Source organism: Neofelis nebulosa, chromosome 8, assembly GCF_028018385.1.
Source record: "Neofelis nebulosa isolate mNeoNeb1 chromosome 8, mNeoNeb1.pri, whole genome shotgun sequence".
NCBI classification, from domain to species: Eukaryota; Metazoa; Chordata; class Mammalia; order Carnivora; family Felidae; genus Neofelis; species Neofelis nebulosa.
The window spans coordinates 19095602-19117368 of record NC_080789.1 but is presented as its reverse complement, the minus strand read 5'-3'; the positions used below and the strand labels follow the sequence as shown (position 1 = coordinate 19117368).

At 47.2% G+C, this 21767-nt stretch overlaps 1 protein-coding gene across 2 annotated transcripts in view; it reads right to left on the bottom strand.

The window, feature by feature from the left end:
• The window catches only part of PAH (phenylalanine hydroxylase), a 101145-nt gene that overhangs the window by 27225 nt on the left and 52153 nt on the right, over positions 1 to 21767 (bottom strand). For both annotated transcript variants that reach the window (XM_058741586.1, XM_058741587.1), the window contains 2 exons: positions 19768 to 19951; positions 5843 to 5931 (listed from right to left, as the gene is read on the bottom strand). In XM_058741586.1, the coding sequence (XP_058597569.1) occupies positions 5843 to 5931; positions 19768 to 19951 (273 nt within the window). The remainder of the gene's footprint in view (positions 1 to 5842; positions 5932 to 19767; positions 19952 to 21767) is intronic.

Below are 21767 nucleotides of genomic sequence, written 5' to 3'. Positions count from 1 at the left end.
GGAAAGGACTCAGATACCTGGTTGCCCAAGCCAATAACCTGAGAGTCATTGTTTTACTTCTCTCCTCCTCTCTTCCTTCACATCCCATAACCAATCTTTGTCCATTCTTCCTTCCAAATATCTTAAGTCTGTCCTTTTTACTTTATCCTCACTGCTGTCCCTTCGTTCAGGACCCCATCACTTCTTGCCTGGGCTAGCACAACTGCTTTCCAAGTGGACTTTCTTTGTGTCCTTTCCATACCTCCCCCCTCATGCAGCCCCGGTAGATTTGCAAAGTACAGATCTGGTGCAGTCACTCTCATCTTTAAAAACTCTCAATGGCTTCTCATCAATTTAAGGGTAAAGTCCAAAATTTTTAACCCAGTCCACAAGGCGTTATGCAATCTGGCTTTTCCTACATTTCCAATTCTGTGTTGAACTACAGTGGTAGTCCTGCATACTATGTCCCAAATTTGTCCCAGTTGGTTTTATTTTTATTCTTTAAACCCACCAGGCTTTTTGCCACATCAAGGCCTTTACACATGCTGTTCCCTGTTATTGAAATACCCTTCCCCATTCTTCTAGACCAATAAGCTACTAATTGGCCTTTCCATCTGGTTCAATTGCAGTTTATAGACCTTCTTTGCTTTTTTCCAAACTTATTGATTTTCCCTTACAATACACTTTCTCAACAACCTGGGTGTTTCTCCTTTCAGACAATCATTATACTTGTTAATATCATTAAACTCAGGACTCTGTTAGTCTTACTTATCACTAGATTTTAAGTGCATGGCATAACTCAGCGTACTTCTGGGTAGGAGCTGTTAAAAAATTACGCAAAAAAATTACCATGCGCCTTTCCAAAGTCACATTAGATCATTGCCTAACAAGTTCACGGTAAGCTCTAGAGGCATGTATATCTGTCTGGTGGGCAATTTACTACTTAGTAAGGCCCAGATTCTTCAGGGTTAGATGCCAACTTACAGAAGATGGGCAAGTAGCAGAAGATTTATTTTATGATCAAGTTGCAAATGATTTATGTCCAGTAGATAAAAACACTCACAGTTATGGCTTTCTTGCCTTTGAGAGCATTAATCACTTGTATCTCCATCTCCGTGGTCTTGCTCCAGCACTCAATTTTTCAATGACCGTCCATAATTTACTCTCTTATAGCTTCCTTTGCACCAACATCGTCATCTTGCTGGTTCCCTCGTTAATGCGCTAATAGATTTTTGACCGATGTTGACTACATACCTGCATGATAGTTGTTTTTACTTTTTTGAAGATTATGTTTGGACAGAGCAACTTAGTAGGAGGGCCACAAGTCTTTGATAACTGGCCGGCATCTTTAGAATAGACTTTAATGGGGCCTTCGGGTGGAGAATTTTAATTGGCAGAAAGGAAGAGGAGAGGAGTACTAGAATGATAGGCCTCCACTCAGGGAAGAGCAAGGCTCTTTCTGGAGAGAAGAGAAACTCCGTACCTACATCTGAAAGACTGAAAAACAGTTTGAGACCTTTGGATAGTAGAAGAAATAACACAGATGCACAGCACTGCTGATTGATGTTTTCTCCACCAGAAAGCACCCCCTCATGTGAATCTTAAGTCTAGACACTGGTGTAGGTGCCAGTGGAGCTGGCATAGGGAGCTCTGGGGTTAGGATCTGTGTGGCCAAGGCTGCTGGTGCTCCGAAGGTCTGTGTCTCATCCCTCTTTCAGAGAACACTGCTAACCCACATTTCTCAGTCTTCTTTGAAGTTCCTAGCAGCTATGTGACTGGGCTGCAGTCGATGAAATTTGAGTGAAGGATGTGAGTCACCTCCAGACATGGCCCACAGAAACCTCCTGGGAGCAATTGTCTCTCTTTTCCCAGGTGCTGGCAGAAAAATAAAAGGGTCTGAGACTTGGAGGAAGGTATGGCCCTGAAGTGGAAGGGGCTTAGTCTCTGCAAGACTGTGTGGAGAAATCTCCCTACTGGCTTACGCTGGAAATACACCTTCAGTTAATCCATGGTGATTTGGGGATTGTTTGATCAGCGGTTAGCCTACCCTAGTTGTTAGAAGACTCCACTCACCTCTCCCTCTTTCCAGAAGTCCTCCCTAACCATTCCGGTCCACAGTGATAGTACATGCCGTCTGACTCATTAAACCTGGTGTTTAATCGTCTACTTTTTGTGTGTTATGATTTAAACTAAATATTACCCGAACTGCGTTCCATGGAACACTACCATTTTAGATAATATCGCTAGGTATTCCATTAAAAAGGGGTTCCATCAGTAAAAAAAAGTTTGAGAAACATTAGGTTGAACGAGTTCATGTTTACGGGACTTTCCAACATCCCTAATGAGATCACGGGACTTGCATATGCTTCAAATGGGGCTCTAGCATATACTGTTTCTCCCTTTGATCATGGAAAAATTTTTTCATAGATTATAGTTTGGGAAACATGCATATGCCCCTTTCACGTGTGTGTGTGTGTGTGTGTGTGTGTGTGTGTGTGTGTGTGCGCGCACGCATGTGTATCTGTCTTATGCCTTTACAAGTCATGAGGAAGTGAATTTATTTTTCTCTGACAGTCTGTGCTCAAAGTATAAAGCACAGCACACACAGTTCTATGACATCAGTGTCAGAAAACTTAGCCTGGGGAAGGGGCCAGTGGAAGCGACGTCTTCAGGGAGGCCAGCATATGAGCTAGGCCGTAGAAAACGAATAGAGGTTTGCCAGCAGGGCAAGAACAGGTGAGAGGATAAGGAAAATTACCCCAGGTGAAGGAGACAACAGGGACAGGACCACAGACGCTGGGGAACAGGCAGAGAAAGAGTCCGTTTGAGAACGGAAATCAAACAGACCACTTGGATTCTGTCTACCAAGCTTACAGTTGTATCCCCGTCACCTCTGGCACCCCTTTGGGAAGAGCGGACACCCCTTTTCCCTCCACCCCACAACTGGAGGCCCCAGGAGGGCAGAGGTCATGCCGTATTAATCATTTCAGCCCCCTTTCCTTTACATAGCCTGGGAGGCGGCTCACGTATACGTGAGGCCACACGGCCGTCTCTATCTGAGACTTCTCTGAAAATCGGAAAGCGCAACCCTCCCAGGATGGATGGTTATAACACCGAAATTTTAAAAATGCAGGGAGAGCATTTAGCACAGTGCCGGCACACAGTCCACGCTCAAGAAACATTTGCTATGAATGTCACTCGCTTAGTAAATGCCTGGGGAAGGAAGAAAGGGGAGACACAGGCAACAAAGGAAAGAAGGCAGTGTGCACGGGGTGGAATGCAGCTCTTAATTTATTTTCCCACTTGGCCAACGCACACAGGCAGATGCCCTTTACCCTCTGGGGCAGGAACAATCCTTCCTTGGCCGCATTCTTCAGAGTGGCTGTTTTGGAGGCCTTGAAGTGAGATATTGGGTCAAACGTCAGTGCACACTGCCAAGGGCAGGGGAGCATGCTGCGAACCTGGTACAGAGCGGAACAGAGGGTCCTTTTGGGAAGAACACCGCCACTCCTCACACATGGCAGCCAGGGCCTGTGAGCACTCTGGAGGGTTTACTCTGTCCTTGGCCCATCAGTTCCCAGGATCTGATGAAAAGCCACAAGAAGGAACAGAGAGAGCCTGGCCTCCTCATCGGGAGGACCGTGTACCAGACAGACGGGGTTTTTTTATGATAAAATTCATCACAGTGAGAGGCCAGGGAAACAAAGATAGGGGCTGGGTCTGTAAGGAGAAATGAATTCTAGAGAATTCTAAGACCAGCTTATCTACCTGAGGAGACACAAGGATAAAGGGAGGGAAATGTCCATGTCTGTGACCTCTTCCCTCTTTCCTGGCCATACTCGTTCCCCCAAGTGAGCGGTGAGTGTGACCAGCAGAAGGGTCTTGGGTCACGGCAGGAGGTATGGAGGCTGGTAAGATGGGCTAATTTTCCATTGACTGGGTCAAGGTGGCCAGACAGGTCTTCCAGGGGAACAATATCTTTGCAGATGCTTTGCTCCCAAGGTCCACGGCCGAAGACCTGTCAGTGGGGATCTAGAACCTCTCTTGGCTCAGGTCTGCCGCCCCCAGGAGCCACAGGAGAAGGCTGCACCATCCCCAGGAAGGTGAATGGGGATCCAGCTTTATGTTGGGGGGCATAAGGTACTGAAGTATATATATTAGGAGACTGAACTACAATTTCTATCCCTAGACTAAGTAGTTTCACAAGGAAGCATCAAGGAAGCTATGGAGAGCCCACATCAAGATACCCAGGCAAGCAAATTATTGTCCTAGGGAAAGACTAGAAACTTCCTAAATGCTTGCCATTGGGGGCTGCTTAGTAAGTTACGGCAATGCACAAAAAATTATATATATAATAATTTTATGATATATATAATTTAATAATATGTATTAATTTCTAAATAATAGAAAAAGAGGGGGAAGGAGATGTGGAGAAGAGAAAGGGAGCACACCAAAATTAACACTGATTGTTTCCAGACAGTGTGACAATAGGGGATAATTTTTTTCAATTTTGATGTGTGGGTGTCAGGAGGGAACCCACCTCTGTTTCTAAAATAGTTTCTCATTGTAAAAAAAAATGCAGAATACTACCAAGAGAAAAAGGGAAATAACTGGAATTATGGGTGATCGTCATTTTCCTCTCATGCTTTTCTGTATTTTTGAGTCCACTATCAGGGGTTTACTATTTGAGTTAGAATAAGCAACACTTGATCATATTTGAAAAGGCCAGCCTACTCCAGAAATAGGTCTCTCTTTGTCTCTGAGAAAGCACCAGCGTTTCTGCCACTGGCTAGACCTTTGTCTTTGGCACCATGAGGACTGGATTAGGAATCTTAAAACCCAAAGCTTAGCATGGGACCTTGGAAAAGTCATTTACTCTCACTGGACCTCAATGAATCTACCTGTAAAATGGGAACATCTACTTTGCTTACTGCAAAGAGCCTTTGTGAAGAGCAAGTTCACGATTCACTCAACTGTAAAGACCCACAGAGATGTAAGAAAACCGCTGAAATGCAGACACTCTCACTGAGTTCCACTAAACCACTGTAATGAAACAGCTACCAAGTCATTTAAAGATTAAGGAGCCATCTACCTGGGCAGAGAGTAAGTGACAGACGATATGACTGTGGCACTTTTCATCTATGGAGGCTGTCAGAACTGGTCCTGACCCTGAGTGCAGCCTGAGCTGCTCCCCCTCCCCAAACCCCTGCACCACACACAAAAATGGTGATAAAGTCCCCCCACCCTGGGCCTTTTCTCAGAAACCAGTAAAGAACAACCTGCTCCCCTGCCCACAGGACATGGGATGCAGTCTGACTTCTTTGTCTGGTATATCAGACCTTTTAAAATCTGACCCTCACACCTCATGCACCAGTCAGCCATTCCAAAATATTCCAGATACCTTCAGGACTCTGAGCCTTCACATATACTGTTCCCTCAGCATCTTCTACTCAGTTTGGGGGATCCAGTTCCAATGTCACCTCTCTTCACTGCCCTGCTGTACCTGGCAGAGTTGTTAGTGGTTTACTGTTTCCCAAACACTTGAACTGAACCTCTTTAATTGTACAAAGCCAGAAAGATGATTTACATGTGTGTGTGTGTATGTGTGTGTGTGCAAACACACACCTACATCCATATATTATACATAAACAATAGCTTCTGGAGGCCGATCCATATTTGCTCCAACAATAAAAATGACCATGATAATGATGGTGCTGATGATGTACAAGAAGACATCCTCCAGATGTCTGTAGTACAAGCAAACAAATGAAGACACATTGCTGGGGATCAGGGAGGGGAGTAGGGGCAGGGAGGGGTGGGCTGAAAGGATCTCATGGGAAGGACCACAGACACGGGGACTCACAGGGTGGTCTGCATCCAGTTCTGCTCCATAGCTGAGGATCTGGTTGGCAAATCTGTCGAGCTCTTGAATGGTTCTTGGGAACCAGGGCACTGAAACACAGAGAGGGCAACATCCTGAGTAGGGGATTGGCAGGACATGGCCGGCCGAAGGTCAGAAGCATGGGATCAGCCCCAATTAGACAAACCAGTGAGGGGGCAAGTGGGCTCCCCAAATTACTATAATTCAAAAGTTGACTCCCATTTTCTTTGGAAACTAATTTCTTAAAATTTCAGCCTTGTTCAAGTGTAACTGACAGATAAAATTATAAGATATTTAAAGTGTACATCGTTGTGATTTGACATAGGTATACATTGTGAAAGCATTTCCCCCATCTAGTCAATTAACATATCTGTCAACTCACACATATTTACCTTTGGGGGTTAGTACAAATATTTAAGCTCTACTCTCTTAGCAAATTTCAGTTATATAATACAGTGTTATCAACCACAGTCACCACGTTTTACAGTAGGTCCTCAGACCTTATCTACCTTATAGCTGAAATATACCCTTTTACCAACCTCTCCCTATTTTCCCCAGCCCCCAGCCCTTGGCAATCACTAATCTGTTGTCTGTTTCTATGAGTTTCGTGCCTTTTTTTTAAAGGTTCCATACGTAAGAGATACCATGCATTATTTGTGTTTCTCTGACTTATTTCACTTAGCACCTTGGAAAAATAATTTGAAAACATATTCTCAAGCATATTCTCTTTCCTGGAGATTTTCTCTGAATTTCCTCAAAATTTGCCTCCCTCCTACCTCTAATAGCAAAGGGGAGTGGTTTTTTATAGTTTTCTTTAGTGGCAGAGTATTGCATGTAACCCCAGAATATAAATTAGATAAAACCAGAGCTGTTCTGTCTTAAGCAAGGGACCCTATCTCATGACCCCATCTTCCTAACACATGCTTCCCTCACAAAGACTTCCAGGCATCCTGGCAGAATCTTTTGATGCCAAAGCCAATTTGAAAGTCACTGGTGAAACAGAATGGAGTCAGTCAGTCTAGGATCAGACAGCACTTCATTGTACCTAGAGAATCTGCAGGCTTGCTTTTGGAGCAGCCTAGTGGGGGAGTAGATCAGGCCTGGGCTTGTGGTCTACAGAGAAGACCCCTGGGGGTGGAATTGCCCCGGGAATAAACAGAGACTAGGACATTTGGATTGTAAGGTCCATGAGGGTAGGAACCATAAGTGCACTGTAGTTCAACTGCATGGAGGAGAGGGAGGTCATGAGGGAGGGAGGGAGAGAGCAAGGAAGAAAAGAAAGAAGAAAGAAAGGGAAGGAGCAGTAGAGGCAGGAGGAAGGAAAGATGGAAGGAAGGATGAATGGAAGGAAGGAAAGGAGGAAGGAAGGAAGGAAGGAAGGAAGGAAGGAAGGAAGGAAGGAAGGAAAAGGAAGGAAGAAAGGAAGGAAGGAAGGAAGGAAGGAAGGAAGGAAGGAAGGAAAGGAGAAAGGAAGGAAGGAAGGAAGGAAGGAAGGAAGGAAGGAAGGAAGGAAGGAAGGAAGGAAGCCTGGTTGTGCTAACCTGTAAGGTAACTCACAACAGTAACTGTCATCCATGGAGCATCAACTCTGATCTAGTTGCTATTTCTGAAGTATCTCCAAAATAAGGAAGGCACAGTGACCCCTATGGTACAGACTGCACAGCTCTGAAAGTCCAAATAACTAGTTGAAGACCACACAGGAAGTAAGAGACAGAAAAACAGAGCCAAAGAGGACATGGGAGGCAGGGAGAGCTGTGAAGTGAGGTCCAGCCATCCAATGCTTCCCCTGAAATGAGGTTTAGAGAAAAGATGCCGAACTTGTAGTCAGTAAGGTCTGGCTTGGAATCCAGGCTCCATCTACCTACTTTTCCTCTCTGTGCCTCAGTCCTAACTGTAAAAATGGCAATAATAACAACAGTAATAGGAAGAAGATGTTTCTTGAGGCCTAACCATGTGGCATCCACTATGCTTACTATTTTGGTTCAATATCTCTTTTAATCTGAGTATTACAGTGAGGAGTCAATAAGAATGTAGGCAAAGGGCTGGCCCAGTGTCTAGCCCATAAAAGGTAGCTTTCCATCTCTGGCACCTTCTTTCTGATTCTGGCCCAGCTCAGGTCAGGAGGGAAAGGGCATGCATGCCATCTAGTGGCCAGCCTGGGGAAATGCCAGCCATGATCTATACATAGAAGCATCAGGCAAGAATCTTCCACATTCCACCAAAACAAGACGCTTACTTCAACAGCATTAATAAAGATCCATTTAGAGAGCTGTTTCCATAGATAAGAGGTGCAAAGCTCTCTACTGCCTATGGTAGTGCTAAAAACTAGCACTGAGTGCCATTCTAAATATTTAACCTGTGAGGCGGGTAGTCTCCCACGTTACAAATGAGGAAACTGAGGTACAGAGAGGTTAAGTGGTAAACCCAAATACCTAACTGCCAGGAAACAGAGGAGGTTCAGGATTCAAACTCAGGCCTGGATGACTTGGTGCCTTCCGTCCTGACCATGAATCCATCCTGCCGCTTTGGGGAGTTACACGGAGCACATTGTTAGCTGGCCTCCGGAGCCTGACTGCCTGATTGTCCTTTCAGTTTCCCAGCTGGAGGTTTCCATGCCCTTACAGCCCAGCCCACTGCTCAAGGGTGGCTCTCTGTGGTGATAGGCACAGGAACAGACACTGCAGGAATATTCCAGGAGCTAAGGCTTATACAGCACTTGCTTTGTGCCAGGCGCTGTCTTAGACACACTACATGTAGCACCTCACCCAATCCGCATAATAACCCCAAGAGGTAGGCGTTATTATTATCCCCATTTCACAGATGAGGACAAGGAGGAACAGAGAGGATAAGTCTCTGAGTCCCAGAGTCTCAGAGGATAAGACCTTCTGAGTCCCAACTGCCGGACTTTGGAGTCTGGGACGACATCACCAGGCGCGGCTCACCCAGCATGGCACCTGGCTTCCCACTTTGTCTCCTGAACTTTTCTCCAGGCTTTCCTTTCTCTTTGAGTCCACTGCTTCCCCCTGTACAATGGATCTCTGTTGTTGGCACTGAAAATGGGGTCTATCCCTTACTCAGGTTTGGAAGGACTTCAGAAAGGACACCTTATTGTAGGGCTCGGGATCCCCTCTGAGACCATTCCTGCTTCCCCAGAATGTTGCCGTCCCATCAGCTCTCTCCCAAGGCATCTTTTCCCCATGTCATCATTATCTCTCTTGCTTGGGAGTCATCCATAGCTCCAGCGGTCACAGTTGCCCCAGAGACAGGACAAGCCAGCCCTGTCTTGCTCCCCCACTTTCTGACTCTGGTCACCCTTAACCTCGTCGAAGTAGATTCTACAAATATGTGTTCAGCACCGACTGCTACCAGACACTAGACACTGAGGGAGTCTTCACTCCTGTGGTGCTTCCATTCTAGTGGGTATGGGTGACAAGAAAGAAATTATAAAGAAATTTAAATAGATACCAATGCCAGGAAGTTCCTGAACTCAGGAGATGGAGAGGAAGGGGGACACTACTTCCTACGTCATCCTGTGGCTCCAGACCCCAGAACGAGGGCCTTGGCAACTTGATGTCGTCCTCCCATTGCTCAAGGGGATCTGGGAGAGCTAGAGTCTGTCGTCAGTTCAGAGCTGGCTCCCCGTCTGACTTAGGGAGAGTCAGTCTAGCAATCGTCAGGGGCCTGGGCAACAAAGCCAGACAGCTTAGGCTGGAATGTTGTCACTCTACTTACTATCTGTGCCACTCAGAACAAATTATTAAATCTTTTTGTGCCTCGGTCTCCCTACCTGTAAAATGGAGATAATAATAGCACTATAAAGTACCACTTTATAGGAACGGTACAAGGTTGAATGAGTTAATATACGTGATTCACTGAGCACAGTACTGGCACATAGTAAATACTATTATTGTTCACCTGCAGGCTCCAGGAATTTTTTTAACACTCTGTCCTTAGTTCAGCGTAGCACAGAGAGCAGAGTTGAAAGTCTTCCAGCAGGACTAGAAAGTAGGCCACTTATTTTGTTGTGTAATTGTGCAAGTATTTTATCTCTCGGAGCCTTAGTTTTTATTCCACCATATCGGTTAGAAGCATCTTTCTATATTGTTGCATTAAATACTACAGCCAATGCGATACAGTTAAGTGGTCCACAGCAAGTGCTTATCTGTATTAACCATTAGGGTGACAGAGATTTTAGTGATGATGATAAAAAGGAAGAAAAAGGAGGAAGAAGAGCAGGAGGGGGAAGGGAAGGAGGGAGAGGAGGAGGAGGAAGAGGAGAGAAGGGAAACTGGAGTCAGAAGCCCATTGGCAATCAAGCCCCAGTATTAATAGGCTTTCTAATCTTGGGCCTCAGTTTCCCCTTCTGGAATCCTGGCTGGAATCCTCTTTGGGTTTGGGTTTTCAGCCCCACAGAATGCCGGTGAAGGGCTGAGGCTGGTGAGAGGGGACATGGAGACATGCTTCCAGGGACTTACTGGGTCAATCTTGCTTGCTTCTGGAAGCATAACCACGGTTCCCAAAATGCATTGCACCTCCCATTTCCCTGGCTCCTCTCACCAAGAGAACAAGGTTCTACTCCACAGAAGCCTTTTCCTACCTTGATTCAGAGCTGTGCGAGCCTGCAGGCTCCCCACTGAACGCCAGAGGGCAGCAGAATCAGTATATTTTTAGCTCTGGCTGATTTCTTCCCCCCCCCCCCCCCCCCCACCCCCTCCTCCAAAGGGAGAACACTTGTTGGACCACATGGCTCAGTTCAGACTTCTTGGTCGAAACGAAAAAATAATCAGAGAACCTGAGAAGGTGGCAAGACCTCAAAGGATTCAAGGTTTGGCCAAGAGAAGACAAAGGCAGAAGCCACCCACCAGGCCCCAAGCCCTCGTCACAGAGACTGTGAGGGACCCCCAGACAGCGCCATGAGCCTGTGGGGCGCTCACCCATGTCCAGGGGCCTCTGGTACCTTCTGGGCCTTGTCACCACCCAGAAAAGGCCCAGGACACAGCCAGGTTGGAGCAGCAGCAAAGCTCGGTTGGCTAATCATATCGGCTTCAGAGCCAAACTGCTTGGGTCCAAACCTGGCCTCTGCTACTGTGAAACTTCGGGACTTCCGGCAAAGTCCTCCAGTGTCCCATTGGTAAAAAGACTAGAGTAAATGTATGCACTTCAGAGTGTGTGAGGATTAAATGAGCTAATGCACGAATAGTGCTCAGAACCGGGCTTGGCACACAGCAAGTGCTTTGTAAGGATTTGGTTTTATTATAATCATTGTAGGAGGCCAAGTGACAAGGAGCGATAAGTCCGGTACAGTCTCTCTCCAGGCAGCAGCCCAGCCCTACCTTTAAATCTGTTCCCCGTCCCCTCCCCAGGTCCCACGTGAGGTTAAAGCATCACCTCCCAGAGGCCGCTCAGTACAGCCAATGTGTCATCTGAGGTGGAAGGAAGACACAGGCCAGGCCTCACAACTAAGAGGAGTTCACCAGCCACCACCTTGGAGAGCAGGACAAGGTTTAAGGAAATGAGACCCAAGAGAGGCGAGTGCAAGCTGTTGGGAATGGGGGAAGCAAGGTTCTGACATGGCTCACTTCCTGGGGAAGAGGCCCACTCAGCAAGGCCGGAAGCAAGCAGTGTGGCAGAGGGACACCAGGTCCTAAAGGAGACTAAAGCGGACCCCAGACAAAACAGGACCAAGCCTTTACATTTTTATATGAAGCCTACAATTAAAAAAAAAATTGTTTATTTACTTTTGAGACAGAGAGAAACAGAGCATGAAAGGGGGAGGGGCAGAGAGAGGGAGGGAGACACAGAATCCGAAACAGGCTCCAGGCTCCGAGCTGTCAGCACAGCGCCTGACACAGGGCTCAAACCTAGGAACCGCGACATCATGACCTGAGCCGAAGTCAGACGCTTAACCGACTGAGTTACCCAGGCGCCCCTACACTTTTTCTTTTTACAGTCTATTGTGTTTATTTCTTGCACTATTACATATATATTTACATACATAAGTCACATATATTTATGTATGTATCAGAGTTCAGAGCCATTACATGTCTATACATCTAAGTGCCTCGACCTTGATGAAGCAGGTGTCCTGCAGGAGCAGGGGTCCCTTGTCTACAGCTGATGACACTCACCCGGCCCAGGAGTCAGAGAGGCTGTCAGGATCCAGGGAAGGCGGACTGGTTGCAAACCCAGCTGGAAAGCCTACATCGCATACCGTGCAAAGGGCGTGCACATCCTGGACTTGAAGCCAGCAGGTCTGTGTTCAAATTTCATCTCTCCCACCCATAAGCTCTGTGACTCTGAGCAAGTCACTTGGTTCCCAAGCCTCTGGCTTCTCATCTGTGAAATGGGCGAGACAGCCAAACCCTGGCTGGCTTCTTCGGTTGAGGGGAGAAGCAACCGGCTCACCGTAGGTCGATCTGTCACCCTTACACGTGAATTCACAAGCAGAACCCAGAGACACCTGTCTGGTTAAGCAGGGTCGCACAGGCCACTGGCGGGAGGGTCAGAGTTCACACCTGTGCCCCTGTCCTCTACACCTGGGATCTTCCGATATTCCCAGCCAAAAGTTACAGCTACATTTTTCCCTTTGAGGTTAATTTTTTTAATGTTTATTTATCCTTGAGAGACAGCCCGTGAGCAGGGGAGGGGTGGAGAGAGGGAAACAGAGGATCCAAAGCAGGCTCTGTACTGACAGCAGTGAGCCCGATTCTTTGGGGCTCGAACTCACAAACCATGAGACCATAACCTGAGCCCGACGCTCAACCGACTGAGCCACCCAGGTGCCCCCGAAGTTAATTTTTTAAGAGCTGAGTCTGCACCAGATACTGTGCTAAGCGCTTCACTTCCATTGTCTGTTTTCATTCTCAAAACAATGCTAGGAGGTAGACATTATTTCCACCTTACTGATGAGCAAACTGAGGCTCGCGGAGGGAAAGGGACTTTTTCGAGATGACGGAGCTCACTGGAAATGAGGACTCTGCAACTCCCGCTGTGCTGGGCAAGCTGAGAATAAGGTGGGGAGGGGGGCGGGTGCTGTGTCTTAGATTCCAGATCTTCCACCTGGAGAGGGAAAGGGGGCAACGAGCTAAAGCAGGAATCTAAAGCGCTTGAAGCAAATCCCTCGGACAGCCTCAGGTCCTCCCCATCTCCCATCCCAAACCTCCCTGGATTTGGGGATAGGAAATCTTTAACACCAAAGTTCTCAGCTCCTCAAAGACACCTTCACTTTTCCATTCTCTTCTTCAGGGTCGGCGGCGGGCCTCTCCCCCACCCCGGCCAGTGCTGGGAATAGAGACTGACCCCAGCGACCCACGCCTCCGTCTTGAAAAGTTAAATCAGATTAGCTCATTAATGACCTTTGCAAATATCTCCGTGGTGGGCTGGCCTCTGCGGGCCCCTCGCCTGCCTCACGGGCCGCTGGGCTCGGCGTTAATGAATGACTTGGGCAGGCTGGTGCAACAGAGACCCTCTGTGAAGTCAGAGGCACTGGAGGGGGTGCAGATCATTAATAAATATTGATTTGGCTCCAGGGGAAGCAGCCTGCAGGAGAGCCGGCCCTGGACACCCACGTCGTGGTCTCGTTAAGTCGGGGTCAACTGCTCAGCCCGGACGCCAAGGGGTGGCTGGCTCAGGAGTATTCCTGAGCAACAGGCCCCCGCGGGCCTGGAGGGAGCCTGCTTCCTGGCCAACGGGTCAGAGGAGGTCTATTAAATTTATAGCAGTTCAAGGTGCAGGCTGAGTCCCACGAACCCCCTCCGTCCACCAGACGTTCACCAGCCCCAGGGTCCAGCCAGTGAGGCACCCAGCCTTGCCCCAGACTTCTGCCTCCAGCCAGCTCAGGGAGGGCAATAAATCCTCCTTTCCTGGGCCCAAAATAGAAGGGTGTTTTCACTCCCTCTTCCCAGGCTCCTGGATGTCTCCTCTGAGGCAATGGCCTCCAGCCTCGCAGAGAAGCGTTGGTGTGCCGGTCCCAACAGGGAGAAGGTAGAGTGCCAACACCCTGCGGGATGAAGGCTTTGGAGGGTTTTATTTTTTCTCTTTTAAGGTGCTTCGACTTTCTTTCCCGGTAAGGAATGCCCCGCAGAAAGGTCTTGGCAAGAACGGGTGAGCCAAATGCTGGCTGACGGTGCCGAGTTAGTTCCTGCGTCCTCCTGGGCAGATCGGAGGCGCGGAGGGCTCAGGGTGCACCTGTATTGGTGACATGATGGCAAAGCTTCTGACCTCTGCGTCCCCACGTTAAAATGAGAATGAGAACCAGGCAAATAAAAGGACCCAGGCATGAAGCAAAGGGGCAAAAAGGGGTGAAAGGCTGTTCAAATAAATCAGTGATGGAATGAGTGAATGGATACGCGTGAAATCATGAATAAATAAAAGAACGGCCTGCAGAATCCTTTATTCCAATCTCCACCTTAAGCTGGAACTATCCTCGCAATATCCTCTCTAAGATTCCATGTATCTTATAAACATATCCACTGGCGAGTTGCCCACTATGTCCCCAGATACCGAGTCGTGTTTTCTGAGAGCCTTCCTTGCACACCTGCCACCTACCCCTGCAGTTATGGCCGACCTACCTTGAGACGAACAGACTACATCTAAAGCCTCTTCCACAGTATGTCTGTCTCCCTCACGTGTCCCTCCCTGACCCTGCTCCCCCTTCTCCCCACCACGCCCCAAACTGGCTTCAGTGCACCTCTTAAGTGCTCCTGATGCAAACCACACTTTCCTAATCCTGCCCGCATCGTGCCACATAGGAACCACCTACTAGATTATAAGACACACGGGTCTCAGCACCGTGTGTATCCTTTTTCCCACCCTCCCCATCCTGTGACTGGCACCGAATGGGGGCTCAATGAATATGAATTGCGCAAATGAATGATCAACTGAATTAGGGCATAAATGTGAATGAAAGAGGAGAAGGTGGCAAAGCTGACTGTGATTTTTGAGAAAGAGTAGTAAAAGAATATGAAAGGAAACCCCAAGAGTCAGAATCTTAATAAGTAAGAGCCACCTAATTTACAAAATGCTAAGGAAAGAGAGAATGCCAGGGGTAGCATGGTCAAGCACTACAAAAGTTTCAAAAGGAGTGAAAACAACAAAAAAAGAGGCTACTGGTTTGGGTAATGGGTGTTGTTAGAATGGTAAGGAAGAAGAGAAGAAAAAAGAAGGAAGGGAGAAAAGAGGGAGGGAGGGAGGGAGGGAAGAAGGAGGGAACCCGTATGAGAAGCTGGCCTTCTGTCTCTTAGAACAGTGCTATTTCCAATATAACACACAGCCAAGCGGATTATGGTAAGCATCACAATCACGTTCATAGGAAGTGATACTTGGAAATGAGAGGTCTTCCCAGCGCCCCTCCTATCATCTCACACATGAAGTTGTCTCCCTGGCTGCCAGGTGAGGCTGGACCCAGCAAGGGGGTGGCTGCCACCAACTCTCTATATATTATTAGCCTGGCCAGTGTCCAGACCCACGGAGCTGGGGGTGTCAAATAGCCCGAGAGTAGGCTGGCGTTGTAAATCATAGAGCCCCTCCCTACCGAGGCTTAAGGATGTCTAAGTTCAGGGGCTATTCAACTCAAGCAAGTTCAACCCATAGCAAACCATAACCTTCAGAGTATCTTGCATGATCTTCCCCATAAGTTCTAAAAAATGGCCAGGTCGGTCTCAGTTCTACTTCACCTATGAGAAAGAAGAGGTAATGAGGCCACCCAGCTGTCAGGGGGTCACACGGGAGTCAAATCTAGCAGGCGGTATACAGAATAGGAGTCCAAATCCTAATTCTTGCCTCTAAATTCATGGCTTTTCCTGAGTTGCTATCATGGTCCCTCAGTCCAACATGAATGGCCAATCAACACTGTTACAATCATTTCATATTCTCTTAGTACCTCCTCCAACCGAGGGAACACACCTGCCACCCAGAGGAAAGATATTTGACAGGGTAAACTTGAATGGCTGCCTGGAGTGTGGAGTCTTCATTGTTCCGAAAGATGCACTGCGTCTCATCTCCTAATATGGAAAATGACAATAATGTCATCTGCTTGCTCTAGCTGAGGTGGCCGTTGCAAAGCTTAACTGAAACAACCTAACAGGAAAGAATTTTGAAAACACTGGACTTGGCATGCAAATGAGGGATCCCACCTTAGAAAGAGAGCCTGCTTCTAAATTTCTGATCTTCATTAGCATTTCCCAGCCTGGCAAATGGACTGGGCTGTAGAAAGAGCATTTGCCCTGGACCTTCCCTCACAGGTGAATGGAGCTGCCTCTAACCCACTGCAAAGGAACCGCCCTATGCTGACAACCCCAAGAGCTTCTGCTTCAGCTCAGGGCTTGGTACACACCCCCTGCTTTGCTTACTCTCTTAGGAGTGTGTCGGCTTGTATCAATGAGGCATTTTGCTGGAATAAAAGTCTCATCCCCAGCTGCCATGACTTATGACAACATCAATGCATCCTGCAAGCTTCCAGGTAGACTGAAAAAGGCTATCAATCCTGTGTGATTTTACAAACATAAAGATCCTTGGTCCCATGCAGACCCAGGGCCACAAGCACCTATAGCCCTGAGATGTGCCCTTTGGGGCGAAGGGAAATGCACCAGAGATGATTTGGAAGGGGGAAGAGGACAGAGGGAAGGCGGAAGCACAGAACAGAAGAGCAAAGGAAGGGAGAAAGGAAAGGCTGCCACAGGCAGTGGGAATGGGGAAACTTCCAGCCATCTGGACCCCCCACCAGCCCTAAACTGGCTTCTCTCTAAGGGTCCTTAACTCCTTGGGGACCACGACCCCTTGGAAAATCACTCTTGAAAAATATGCATGCACACGTATGTGTACCGTCTTGCCCACAACCCCAGGGGCTTTTCAGACTCCTGCATGGAGTCCCATCCTTCCTCCACCGTCGATCGGTCTGAGACCTCAGGCTTCTCAGGGGAGCACTACTGGAGCAGTAAGGGGGCCCGAAGACGGAGCTGGGAGCAGGGGCGGAGGGGCAGTGTCCGGGGTAGGACTGAGTAATAATGCTGCTCTTGTCTTCTCACAACATATGTTCCCTTAAATCATTGCTTCAGGCATTGATCCAAATAAAAAAGACAAAATCAGAAATGCCCCCAGGCCAGACAGATAGAAACAGGTAAACAGACAGACGAATAAATATATAAATAGCCCTTCCACTCCCCACAGAAAATACAGTTGTACCGGAAGTCTGGACTCCCTCTGCTTCCACACCAGGATTCCCATCGTTACCACAACTTGAACAAAATCCACCAGATGTCCATTTGCTCTTGGAAAATAACCCCAAACAGATACATTTCTAAGAAGGTGATAATCCTATACCTCCGTCTAGCCAAGACATTCTGTCCGTCTGCTTCTCCTGGCTGCAATCTGCCTCCATGTAGGAATTTTCCATCCCCCTCTAAATGTAATGTCATGCAGAAGACTCAAAGGGAAAGGTAAAAGGATTAGTAGATTGATCGATGGAAGATATTAATGCTCTTTCATGTTGGGTTGAAGAAGGATTTGAGGTCATCAGGAGAGAGGGTAGCAAGAGAATAGATCTCAAGTATTCAAAAGACTCTCTGGATTAAAATCCTATTAAAGTCACATCAGCTCCTCCAGGAGGCATTTTAGAAGGTTGGAGTCTCTTTAACATGTCACCATAATTAACCTTCCCTTAAGCTGTTTTGGGTGGGGAACTTTGGCAATTAAGAAACTGGAAACTTTCATTCTCTATCATCCACATGGCCTTTTGAATGGCTTAAAAACTAGAGTGAAAAGTGATTTAGCCTAATTGATTCGAGGGGTTCAGATCTCCCACTTCAACCTGCTGTCAGACTCGCTCCTGAGATCTTAGCCCCTCAAAAGAAAGGGCATTTTGTCAAGTAACAGAATCAAAGATTCAGATCTACCAGGACGGCTTTCTCCCTCTAATCATTCTCCCACTGAGTTCCATGGCAAGAACGACTCTGCAAAGGGATGGGTTGTTTTCCCTAAAAAAAATCTTTCTGGGCCCAGACTGCAATTCTCAAAACCGAGAAACCCAAGAGCCGCCCCTCCCTGCAGGGGTGAGGCTGTGCTGTTCGAGCAGGACCAGCACCCTTAGCAGCCCTTCCGTTATGTGCACATTGGGCCCAGGAAACTGTGTCAGGTAGGGACAGCCAGTATGGGATGGGATGACCGACCACATGAATAAATAAAATGAAACGTGTTGTTGTCAAGGGTTAGTCCCTCCAGGATTGTCTTCACAGGTCAGATGTCAACCCGGTTTCAAAGGTCAGCCCCCGCCAGATTCCATCACCTTGTCCTCGTTACAGAACTTGTCCCTGGACTGTATTCACCTGGGTGTCTTGTCGCCCTGGTCAGCCTGTGAGCACCTTAAGAACGGGTAGTGTTGGGCCTCTCTCCCCGCAGCTCGCATCACCAGGCCTGGCGCAGAGAAGCGCGCGACACATGCTTACCCACAGCGGCACAGAATTCACTCTGTGCCTTAAGGCAAGTCATGGCCTCCGTTTTTTCCAATGAAAAATGAAGACGTCTGTTGGGCCGCACGACCTTTGAGGTCATTTGCCAGGTCTCAGATTCTCTGGAAAAGTTGCTGTGTACAGGCTGGCTTTTCACGGCTCCTGCGCTGGGGCCATTATTTACAGTAACAGTGATGATAACGGTTAAGAATAGAGAACAGGTACTAAGCCCTTAAACATGCTCTGCACCGTTCTCGATGCTCCACCGGTGGTGTTTCATTAACCCTACGAGGCAGACACTCTTGTTACTCCCATTGGATGCAGCGGGAGATTGTGAAGGTCAGTCATCTGCCCAAAGTCACCCCTGGTTCAGGGGTCTGGGCTCCTAACTAGTGTTGCACGTCCCCGTTAAGAACCTCCTTTCTGAGCCTCCAGTTCAGGCTACCAGCCCTTCAGCTGATCTACATACATTTTCCCTGGCTCCCCAAGGGGCTGCCTGCCTGCTTGTCAATTGCTTTGATTTCTTACCCCAGGGCTCCAGCCGGCCCAGCCTCCACCTGCTCCAAGCCAGGCAGTTAGCCCCAGGATCCGGCAGGCCCTTTGTCCTGAGGGCCTGCAGCTCCTGTTGGGAGCAGGTGGCCGGAAAAGCAAGAGAAGGCAGTCATCAGCGAAGCAGCTCGGGAGGTGGAAGAGAAGGAGGGCAGAACGGGTTGAACTGAGGAGGAATTCCAAGTGGCCGCCCCTCGGTGACCTGAGCCCATGTGCGCGGCCGTCTGGGCTCCACAGGGGCAGAATCTGGGAATAAACTTCCTTGTCCTGGTGATAGCCACAGAAGGATGGGGGCAGGAAAACAAGAGAGGTCTCCTAGGAAGGCCCTGGGGGTATGTTTTAGAAAATGTTTCAAAGGCCTCTGCGAAGAGGTGGGTCTCATTTGAAAGCATCTCTGCCCATTCAAATTGTTATTTAAAATAACGTTTGAAATCCTCCTGACGTAAATTCTTCAGTGTTGGCAAAAAAACAAAAACAAAACAAAACAAAAACAAATGCAAAACTTTTGATTTTATGGTAGGAAAAAGCGTTTTGATTATTTAAGAGAAAAAATAGTTCATCTCGGCAATCGCACTCCCAAGTATTTACCCAAATGAGTTTTTGACTCACGTCCACACAAACCCTGCACGCGAATTTTTATAATAGCTTTACTCGTGATCACCAAAATTTAGAACATAAAAAAATTGCAGCAAGAGGAAGAAAATTATTAATATAAGAAATCTCTATCTTGAGAAAGTGAAGAAAGAACTAACATTTACTCAATGTCTAAAATATCCAGGGGTTCCTCCAGGTCCCTAACATACACCTTCCAGATTAATCCCCCACAATGGTCTACCAGAGTGGATGGTATTTTTGCCACTGTTTCTTGAAGAGAGCGTCAAACTGCTGGTGTTGCAAAATCCCTCTGTTTGTTACCTGTGTCTTTCTTCTTATCCCGGGAAAGTTCATGGACGGTGGCACCGATGTCATGCCTCAAGATCTTGATGATGTTTGCCAGGACAGGCATGCTACGTTTATCCAGATAGGTAAAAAATTCATACTCATCTTTCTTCAAGCGCGAAGGTCTGGATTCAATGTGGGTCAGGTTTATATCATTCTCCTAAAAGAGAGAAGTAGGAGGGCCGAGGGGCCAGTCAGTGGAATTAACACAGACAAAACCTGCAAAACAGAGCAAAACGCACAACATGATACAACGCAGAGAGAGGAGGAACAGGACTTTTGTTACACGGAGTAGAAGCAAGTCCTTCAAGTAGCAAAAGTTGTTTACTTTTCTTCGGCAAAACCAAGTAACAAAAGGTCGGGGAAACAGTGCAAATGACAGAATCTAATCACATGGAAATCTGCTAAAAGCCTAGTGTTGCAAACCTAAGATTTTGGTTTGGTTCAAATGACTAGAGCAGCGTTGCCAAAAATGTTTACATAAGGAAACCTCCTTTCCCAAATAAAATCCCATAGAATCTCAATAATAATATCTCATTAAATTAACAATACAGAAGCAACATTGCCTGGTTTTAAATAGGGTCCAGGGGAGTCAGGCTTATTGGGTTTAAATCCCTTGTAGTTCGGGAAGTGTATCTTTCTCCTTGATTGTTAGTAGCATAGGGTTGAAGAGAAAATATGGATAATTACAATGATGATACCTTTTCATTTTGAATTTTTTAAAAAATTGTTTAATGTTTATTTATTTTTGAGAAAGAGAGAGAGACAGAGTGTGAGCAGGGAAAGGGCAGACAGAGAGGGAGACACAGAATGTGAAGCAGGCTCCAGGCTCCGAGCTGTCAGCACAGAGCCTGATGCAGCACTTGAACCCACGAATCACAAGATCATGACCTGAGCCAAAGTCAGAAGCTTAACTGACCAAGCCACCCAGGTGACCCAATAACATTTCCATTTTGAGTATTACTTCACAGTTTAGAATTATGTTCTATGACCTTCCCAACAAGCCTTAGAGTAGGTTAAGGGGGATGTAATATGTGAAATCAGAGATGATGGTGCTTTGCCGAAAGCAGCTGGAGAGAGAGGACCATTTTTTTCCAACCTGGGAGTCATGGTGTTCTGACTACACTGCCTTTCCTGCCAGATACGGTGAGAATTCTGCAAGCACTAGCTATTATCATTATTACTACTAGTGTGGCAAGCACAAGAAATGAAACCCTCTGGAAATAGCAAGCACAGCAATAAGTAACCCCATACAGGTACTCTTCCTGAACTTTCTTCCTCATAATCCCCGAAGGCACATGATGGAGCCATTGTTTATGGGCACCAACTGCAGAAAATATACCCCTAACAGTGATGGCCAGGTAGCCCAATTTGAGGGCCCCAACTAAAGAGAGAGAGAGAGTGCTTAGAGGAGGGAAGGTCAGAGAGATAGCGGTCGCTCTGAAGCTTTCTAGACAAACAGAGGTGACTTCCTAAACAAAGCAAAGAGCAACGTCATCCTCTTGGCTCAGAAAGAAAGAAAAGGGATAAGTTTCATCTAGTATTTGCCTAAGTTGAAAGTTTAAAAGAAGAGATAACCAATTCCTGCCTTGTGTAGACCAGAGAATACATCAAAGCCAAGAACTGAGAGTGGACACACCTCTGGCATGCTTATTTACAAGAGTACAGCAGGGGTGGGAGGGGTAGGAAGGGGTGGGAGGTGGAAAAGGGGCTGGGAGGGCTGGCAGACAGACTATAGGCTGTTAATGTTCAACACCCACACTCTACCCTCAGCAAAAGCACTTCCAGAGAGAAGTCTCTCACTTTCGCAATAGCCATGACTCAGTTTTTATAATTCTGGAGATCTAACATATGGGGGAAATTTTCACCAAAATCCATAAGCTAACTAAACTCCTGCTATGGGAGAATGATTAGGTGAATTGCAGTGGAATCACTCCGTGGAGATTATGCAACCAATGAAAAGCAAGTAACAATCA